This window comes from Chiloscyllium plagiosum, chromosome 1 (assembly GCF_004010195.1).
Source record: "Chiloscyllium plagiosum isolate BGI_BamShark_2017 chromosome 1, ASM401019v2, whole genome shotgun sequence".
NCBI lineage: Eukaryota > Metazoa > Chordata > Chondrichthyes > Orectolobiformes > Hemiscylliidae > Chiloscyllium > Chiloscyllium plagiosum.
This window is the reverse complement of record NC_057710.1, coordinates 155,030,579-155,040,124: the sequence shown is the minus strand read 5'-3', so window position 1 is coordinate 155,040,124 and position 9,546 is coordinate 155,030,579. Positions and strand designations below refer to the sequence as shown.

Below are 9,546 nucleotides of genomic sequence, written 5' to 3'. Positions count from 1 at the left end.
ACTAGATATAATTGCTGAACCAGTTCTGTGTATTTAGGTTTCTCAACCATACTTTACCTAGATCCCCTCTACAGATTATTCCTTCCAGGTTTCGATTTGAATAATATGTGCAATGCTGTGAAAATTAATATTGTATTTCTATTCTGCGTTATCCTCTCCCTTTCCTTTGAATTCTTACCTTTACGTTGTATGAATTTTTGATTTTTGGCCATTTGCACTATCCTTATTCTTTCTTCAAGCTTGTCCTTTATTTTCTTTTTCATAATTTCATGCAGTTTCTCCTCTCAAATTATTATTTAAAGCCTTATTTCCAGTACTAGTCTTTCTATCCAATAGGTGGCCTGTCCTAGCACAGATCCTAATAAAGGTAAACACTGGAATCATATTTTCAGTCTTACATATAAGAAAACAAATCACAATTGGAAGTGAATTATAGATTAGAATCTGAGCCGAGATCCCAACTAATTTAAAACATAATTGAAACTTCTGAAAGTTAGAACATTTCCCCATCATCTTTTATTCATATCTGTAATCAATAAGTTATTAAATACTTAGGATATTAAAGGCAAAGTATATAAATTGTTGAATTAGCACTAGCTAACCCAAATTTGGACTAATCAAGTTTTCCATCAATTAATAAAGATCATGATTTCACAGGCATCAAAAGCCACAAATATGTCTTGCTTGAAATTGTAACAAAAATGAATTGCATAAAATTGTGTAGCAATTATTAATTCCCAAAGGATTAACCAAAGTTGAAGATATCTGAATTTTAGTCAGTCTGTTATTAACACGGAGGACAGGCAAGGCATTGCATAGCACAACGTAAATTCATCATTCTTTCAATTACTTCTGTGTAACTAGCGATCAATTTTACACTGATCTGGCACTTCTCCCATGCCAATTCCATTTTAAGTCCTCTTCCTTCACAATATTATGTTCCCTACTGGATCAAGCTTGCCCTGCAGGCTAATAGTACCTTTGATAAACCAATCGCTGGGTGCAGAGTTTCATGGTTCTGGTTGTGGTTTTACCTGACTTTACTAAAAATATACCCCAATTCTGTTCCAGGTTTTCAATTGTATACATTAACGGAATCTGCTATTTTCAAGTTCTTTGGAGTAACAATTTTACACATCAACTTTTCCCATTATTAAAGCATGCAACAAGGCTGATAAAAGGTCAGGTATGATGAAAATAGTTATTAATATACACTTTTACTTTGTCTTAGGTTTACTGTTCTCAAACATTCCCAATACAGCAGGTCACTGCTGGCAAGGACAAGATTAGGAAACTAGAATTAGTTTATAAATATGCTTGATGAATCATCCATCAACATGAAGCCTGAAATCTCCTATGTGCACCTCTATTAGTTGCATTGGTCTTTGTTGTACACCATGTATGTAAGAGGTATTTATTAGATGCCAAACATATGAAGTGATCCACAAACTGCAAACACTTCCAAATTCCTTGCTCCCCGAAGATGAAAAAGACCCAAAGTTCCATCAGCAGATGCTGTCACGAACCTTTTACTTTGAAAAAAATCAATACAAACCTACACACCTCCTTTAATGTTGGGTTAAACTGTGAAATCCTATGTCCAGCGATATTAATTTCATATTAAAAAAACAGGAATTATTAAGCATTAATTAAATTTCCTATCTGGGAATCATGTAATGAATTCCTCCTTTCTGCACCTTTGGGAATCAGGACTAAGCTTATAAAGCACCTTCAACTTTGAAAAACATCAAAGCTGGTACCAAGAGGGGTCATCAGACAAAAATGGATGTAAAATTAAAGAAGCAGACTAGATGGGTGGCAAAAAGATCAGAGATAAATTTAGAGGGGTGGAGTTTTAGGGAAAGATTTCCAGAGAATGTTAATGTTTATAGTGTGTAGAGGATGAAAGAATATTGATTATTTCACATCTTATAGTAAAAATGCTTGAAGATTACAAGACATCAACATTTCAGCTGCAGGTAGACTGTGGTAATAGCATGGTAACTAATGTTGCTACGACTCTACAAGGAGGAATCAAGTGATAACATCTTTTATTTATCCGGAAATAGAAAGCACATATAACATGAAAGAGCAGAAACCTGTTTTATAATTTTTAGTTTTGCAGTAATAGCAGCTGAAGGTTGCTGTCTCAATTTCACTGTCAAAAGTGAACACTTTAATTCTCCACAGCTTCCAGCCAATGACTGAGTGGCCTGAGCCTCACTCAAGTCCTCAGCTTCCAGTTTTCTCCTAAACTCTACCCTCTTCAATTCTAAGCTCATCCATCACGTTATGAAGCAGGCACAACTTAACCTCCCTCCACTGAATGTTAATGTGGGCATTAACATTTATCTCTGCACCACAATCCGCCAACTCTTTTAGAATGGAACACACAACGTTTACAGCAAAAAAACAAGACTATTTAGTCTGTCAAGCCCAAATAGGCTCTCTGAAAAATAAATTTGGTTCATGGCACTCCCTGTCCTTTTTGAATAACACGAGGGGAGGGGTAGTACATATTGAATAAAAACTGAAAGAGCTGCGATTGCTGTAAATCAGAAACAAAAACAGAAGTTGCTGGAAAAGGTCTGGCAGCAGCATCTGTGAAGAGAAATCAAAGTCAACGCTTCAGGTCCGGTTCTGAGGAAGGGTCACCAGACCCAAAATATTAATTCGTATTTCTCTTCACAGACCTGCTGAGCTTTTCCAACAACTTCTGTTTTTGTTGTAGAATATATTGACTTTGCTCTGTCATTCAAATAACAAAACATTTTAACTTCATGTTCCTGCCATTTTCCACATTTCCTTGATTCCAAGATATCAAAATCTGTCCAGCTTGTCTTAAGAGCTCTGAAGATTCCCAACCTGATCAGTGAAGAAATTTCTTCTAATCTCAGTCCGAAACGGTCAGTCCTCTACAGCTAACAGCTGCCCAGCATCTATATAATGAAAGCTCTTTTAGCATCTTAATGTTTCAACAAAATTACCTTTAATTTTAAGACCTGTAAATATTTCCTGTGCTTGCAGAAGAGTTTTTGACCATTCAGCCACACCACCTTGACTTGATGAAGACTATGCAGAGAATGTGTCAGGAACAGCACCAGCACACCAAAAAAGTGAGGTGTCAGACTTTACCCCAACCTGGTAAATCTTCCACACAGGACAATTTGCATATTGAACAGCAGAAGCAGTATGCAATAGACAGGGCTAGGTGATTCCTCAACCAATAGTTTGCAGTTGTGCCACATCCGGTCAGGAATGCTGGGAGACAATCGATTACAAATATTTCCATTCTGCTGGGAAGCTCTGCACATCAGTGCAAAAGATATGGCTGAAGCGTTTTCAAACATCGTCATTAAGGAGTGCCAAGTGGATGATACACTCAGCCTCCTTCTGAGACACCCAACATCACAGCTGTCAGTCTACAGCACAGTCTCAGAACATGGTATCAAGAAACAACTGGAGACACTGGACAATGAAAAAAGCAATGTGCTTTGACAATATTCCAGGAATAGTATTGAAAACTTGTGTTCCAGAATTAGTGTTCCTTAGCCAAACCGTTCAAATAGATACAAAACTAGCATCTACCCAGCAATCTGGGAAAATTGCTCAGGTGTGCCCTGCCACAGAAAAACAGGATAAATTCAACCTAGCAAATTATGGCCCCATCCGTCTATTCTCAATCACCAGTACTGTGATGCAAAGTGTAGTTGACTGTGCTAACAAGCAGGACTTAGCAAGAACCTGCTCACTGATGCTCAACTTGGGTGCTGACCTCCCAATCTCTTTACAGCTTTGCCCCAACAGTGCTCAAATATTAAATACTTCCAACACAACATGTTTTCCCATGATGGGAATGAACAACGATTCCACATGGCTTGAGGTCTGAAAGATGTACAATCAGCTTTCCTTCACTCATCTTGAAATGACTGCACGGTTATGTTCTGTCAAGCACGCATTTTTTAAATAAAAGCAATGTGCTGGAGAAACTCAGATCTGACAGCATCTGTGAAGAGAGAAACAAAATGAACTTTTCAAGTCCAATATGACTATTCTGCAGACCTGAATACATTTTTGAAGGTTTACGTTAGGATACCTGGTGGAAACAGTGGGACAAAATTTAGGACTAGCCTCAACAAGACTAATTGTCTTCCATTTAAGAGATACAGAGAAATATACTCTAATTTCCACCAGTTTCTGAGCCAAGGTTGGTTACCTTCACCAGTGGGATCTACTATTACGCAGCAGGAGTCAAAAAAAAGTCTGACAGACTGATTAATCACACTGCACTTGAAACAGTTTCTGTCACAATGGGATATAACACTAGTACTGACTGGGTTAGCATAAAGCTGATATAACCATGCTGAAATAAGAAGTGCAAAACAAATGATTTATCCATACCCACATATGTTCTCCTTGTGTATCATTCGCATCTCCATTACTGGTGACAGGAATTTCAGCTGCACAATCTCTAGCTTGTGCTTCTGCCATTTCTGATTCCTATAAAAAGCAAAAACAATTGGATTAGGATTTTCTTTGTCACAGTTAAAGTTCACATCAAATCGCTTTTGTGCTTTCAAAGATTGGCTCAAGGTGTAAACATGCTTTTCATCTAAGCAGGTCTCAAGCAGCATGAGGAAACTACTACATGCAGGATCCACTCCAAATTGTATGGGTTCTTTGCAATCTTTTCAAAAATTGAATCCATATTCTATTACAATTTTTACTTTAACTACCACTATCAATTTTAGCTTTTTATTCATACAGGATAAAATCTTTTATTTTGAGCCAACTTTATGTTCTGATTCAATATTCAACTTCTTGCATTTCTTATTAAATAGAGCATTCATGGGCAATCTTTAATTTTAAGCAAATGATTTGGGTAGTTCTAATTATTACAATTACACAAAAACAACAAAATGATAATACGTGGGGATTGGTATAATTGATGATCATTCACTGGATTCTCAATGGTAACCTAAGCCAGATTTCCAGTCATACTCCTCAATAACTTGGTTGCAACTTGAACACCAAGATGATTCACTAATGCTGTTCAAGCCTGGAGGGAATCGCGGAAATAGAGAAGGATGATACCACTCTTGAAAACAAAGAAGAGAATTTGAAATTGCAGGTTAGCAAGCATAAGGGTGTTGGGCAAATGGGAATTAAATGAGAGAATGGATACATAGAGCAAAGTTTTGGATGATGTCAGGTTTAGGAATGGTAGAATATGAGAAGCTGATACAGCAAGTCCAGCAATAACAATGGCTTGAGTGTGTGTTTTGGCAGACGAGCTGAAGTAAAGTTGAATTTACACAATGTTATAGGAGATGGAAACAATCAGCCTCAGCAAATGCCTGGATGTGTGATTGGAAGCTCATTTCACAGTAAAGCATAGCACCAATTTTGTGAAAAGCCTGATTCAATTGTCAACATTTGTCAGGAAGCAGGATGCTGTTAATGACTTTGTAAGGTGTCTCTTACAAAGCCCAACACAACAGCTTGTTTTTACCCAAAGAAAATTAGCAGAAAAAATAGCAGACAAGCTAATTGATGATTTAGAGACAGTGCAAAGTTGAGGGAAGTAATGATAAGGAAGAGATGTTTGACAGTGAATTAAAAAAACCCCACTGGTTTTAGATATTGCTGACAAGCAGCATGTGAGAGAGAAACTGGAGGGGACCAGGAACAAAACCCTCAGGACCAGAGGTAACTGAGTGAGATAGGTGGTCACTATTGGTACTTCTCTGGGTATGATTAGCTAGATAAGAATGGCTTCAGGTGAATGTAGCCCCACCAAACCAGACAAAAGAGGCACTGGAGTAGGATTGTGTGGTCAAACAGTTTCATGATAAAGGGTCGTTCAACTAAGGTAGAGGAGGAGGAAAAGTTTCTTTACTCCAAGAGCTGTGGACCTTTGGAATACTCTCTACAAAAGCTTTGTAAATCCATTGAACATATTGAAAGCTGGGATAAACACACTCTGACTTGATACAGGCTGCTCTGGTATAATGCGCGTTTCGTTAACACAAATTGGCTATAACGTGACTGACAAATTATGGACGCTGTTTGAATAACGCAAACTTTCTACAGCATGATTTCCTACTGTGGTTTTCCATAGTGCGGTTTGCAACAGCATGAGATTGCCAAGGGATGCAACTGTCACATTATAATAGATGGATCTGCATAAGCCAGACCAGGTACAGACATCAGATCTCCTTCCCCAAAGAGCATTAGTGAACCAGATGAGTTTTTAATTACAATTGACAATAATTACATAATCATCATTAGACCAACTTTTAATTTCAGATTTTCTGACACTATGAGATTCAATCCATGCTTCCAGAACATTACCTTGGGGCTTTGGGTCTCAGTTTAGTTACGTGACTATTACACCACCATCTCCTCTGTAGAACTGCACCTCAATAGCACAACAGTTGAACAAATGCTGGAATCCTTCTTACAGACAGCCCCACAGCATTATAACAAAAGTCCTGCAACATGAAGTGGAGTTCCGCAGGGATCAGTTCTGGGTCCTCTGCTGTTTGTAATTTTTATTAATGACTTAGATGAGGGAGTCGAAGGGTGGGTCAGTAAATTTGCAGATGATACGAAGATAGGTGGAGTTGTGGACAGTGAGGAGGGCTGTTGTCGGCTGCAGAGGGACTTAGATATGATGCAGAGCTGGGCTGAGGAGTGGCAGATGGAGTTCAACCCTGCCAAGTGTGAGGTTGTCCATTTTGGAAGAACAAATAAGAATGCGGAATACAGGGTTAATGGTAGGGTTCTTAGTAAGGTGGAGGAACAGAGGGATCTTGGAGTCTATGTACATAGATCTTTGAAGGTTGCCACTCAGGTGGATAGAGTTTGTAAGAAGGCCTATGGAGTATTATCGTTCATTAGCAGAGGGATTGAATTCAAGAGTCGTGAAGTGATGTTGCAGCTGCACAGGACTTTGGTTAGGCCACAGTTGGAGTACTGTGTGCAGTTCTGGTCGCCTCACTTTAGGAAAGATGTGAAAGCTTTGGAGAGGGTGCAGAGAAGATTTACCAGGATGTTGCCTGGAATGGAGAGGAAGTCATACGAGGATAGGTTGAGAGTTCTCGGCCTTTTCTCGTTGGAACGGCGAAGGATGAGGGGTGACTTGACAGAGGTTTATAAGATGATCAGAGGAATAGATAGAGTAGACAGTCAGAAACTTTTTCCCCGGGTACAACAGAGTGTTACAAGGGGACATAAATATAAGGTGAAGGGTGGAAGGTATAGGGAAGATGTCAGGGGTGGGTTCTTTACCCAGAGAGTGGTGGGGGCATGGAATGCCCTGCCCGTGGGAGTGGTAGAGTCGGAATCATTGGCGACCTTTAAGCGGCATTTGAATAGGTACATGGATGGGTACTTAATCTAGGTTAGAAGTTCGGCACAACATCGTGGGCCAAGGGGCCTGTTCTGTGCTGTATTGTTCATTGTTCTATGTTCTATGTTCTAAGACGAATTTAAAAACAGAAGTTGCTGGAATAGCTTAGTGGGTCTGGCAGCATCAGAGAAATCAGAGTTAATGTTGCGGGTCCGGTGACCCTTCTTCCTTCTGAGGAAAGGTTCCCAGACACGAGACATTAATTTTGATTTCTCATCACAGATGCTGCCAGACCTGCTGAGCTTTTTCAGCAACATCTGTTTCTGTTTCTGATTTACAGCATCCGCAGTTCTTTCAGTTTTATTGAGTTTCGTAACCCACTTGCCAAGGATACAAAATTACAAAGCCACATATTTGAAGAGTCTTTTTCCTTCCTGTGAAGTCAACATAGTCCTGTTCAACTACCCTTTGAGGAGACAGAGAACTGTCCTCAGAGTTCCATAACATTGGATTATGCAGGGTTTATAGTATGGAAATAAGCCACAAAATACAATGGAATCCATAATTCTGAAATAAAACTGGAAATACATAGCAGGTCAGACATCATTTCATGACCCACAGAGATAGGGTTGGCGTTGGGTGGTGATGGTGGACGGGGGGAGTGCAATGCTGCGTGTGGGTAGAGAGTAGCTGTGGTATTTTTCCAGGTGACCCTGTCATCAGGGGGGAGGGGGAGGTGTGAGAGAGGGAGGGAGAGGGGGAGGGAGGGTGTATGGAAAGATATAGAGGCAATAGGGTGGTGCTGATGGGAGATTTTAATTTTCCCAACATTGACTGGGATACACTTAGTGTCAGAGGTCTGGATGAGGCAGAGTTTGTAAGGAGCGTCCAGGAACATTTTCGAGAGCAGTATGTCAATAGTCGGACAAGGGAAGGGGCCGTATTGGATCTGGTGTTAGGGGATGAGCCAGGCTAGGTGGTAGAAGTTGCGGTGGGGGATTTCTTTGGGAACACTGACCACAATTCTGTAAGTTTTAGAATACTCGGAGACAAAGAAGAGAGTGGTCCTAAGGGACGAGTACTAAACCGGGCCAAGGCCAATTATATCAAAATTAGGCAGGAGCTCGGAAATGTGGATTGGACACAGCTATTTGAAGGGAAGTCCACATTTGAGATGTGGGAGGCTTTCAAATATAGGTTAAAGATAGTGCAGGATAGGCATGTCCTGTTAAAAACCAGGGATAGGAAAAGCAAGATTCGTGAACCATGGATGACAGGACAAATCGTGCTACTAGCCAAGAGGAAAAGGGTAGCGTACATAAAGTCCAGGCAGCTAAGAACATAACCGGCCTTGAAGGAATAGCGGGAGAGGAGGACCAATCTTAAACGAGGAATCAAGCAGGCTAAAAGAGGACATGAAATAACTTTAGCGAGCAGAATTAAGGAGAATCCCAAGGCCTTTTAGTTTTATATAAGAAGAGGATAACCAGAGAAAGGGTTGGTTCACTAAAGGATAAGGAAGGAAGGTTACGTGTTGAACCTGAGAAAATGAGTGAGATTCTCAATGATTACTTTGTATCAGTGTTCACTGAGGAATGGGAAGTGATGAATGCTGAGATTAGAAATAGAAGTTTGTTTACTCTGGATCACGTTGACATAAGTTGGAAAGATGTGTTGGGTAGTCTAAAGGATATTAAGGTGGACAAATCCCCAGGACCGGAGGGAATCTATCCCAGGTTGCTGAGGGAGGCAAGAGAGGAAATAGCTGGGGCCCTGACCGATATCTTTGTAGCATCTTTAAACACAGGTTAGGTGCCGGAGGACTGGAGGATTGCTCATGTTGTCCCCCTGTACAAGAAGGGTAGTAGAGATATTCCAGGTAACTACAGACCAGTGAGCCTGAGGTCAGTGGTGGGAAGGTTGCTGGAGAAGGTACTGAGCGATACAATCTATTTACATTTAGAAAAGAATGGGCTTATCAGTGATATGCAACATGGTTTTGTTTGGGGTAGATAATGCCTTACCACCTTCATCCAGGGAACTATAGACCAGTGAGCCTGACCTCGGTGGTGGGCAAGTTGTTGGAGGGAATCCTGAGGGACAGGATGTACATGTATTTGGAAAGGCAAGGACTGATGAGGGATAGTCAACATGGCTTTGTGCGTGGGAAATCATGTCTCACAAACTTGATT

The 9,546-nt window shown here is 40.3% G+C and overlaps 1 protein-coding gene across 5 annotated transcripts in view; it reads right to left on the bottom strand.

Annotated features, from left to right (window-relative positions):
• The window catches only part of arfip1 (ADP-ribosylation factor interacting protein 1 (arfaptin 1)), a 206,456-nt gene that overhangs the window by 95,110 nt on the left and 101,800 nt on the right, over positions 1-9,546 (bottom strand). For all 5 annotated transcript variants that reach the window (XM_043699966.1, XM_043699976.1, XM_043699985.1 and 2 more), the window contains one exon: positions 4,402-4,500. In XM_043699966.1, the coding sequence (XP_043555901.1) occupies positions 4,402-4,500 (99 nt within the window). The remainder of the gene's footprint in view (positions 1-4,401; positions 4,501-9,546) is intronic.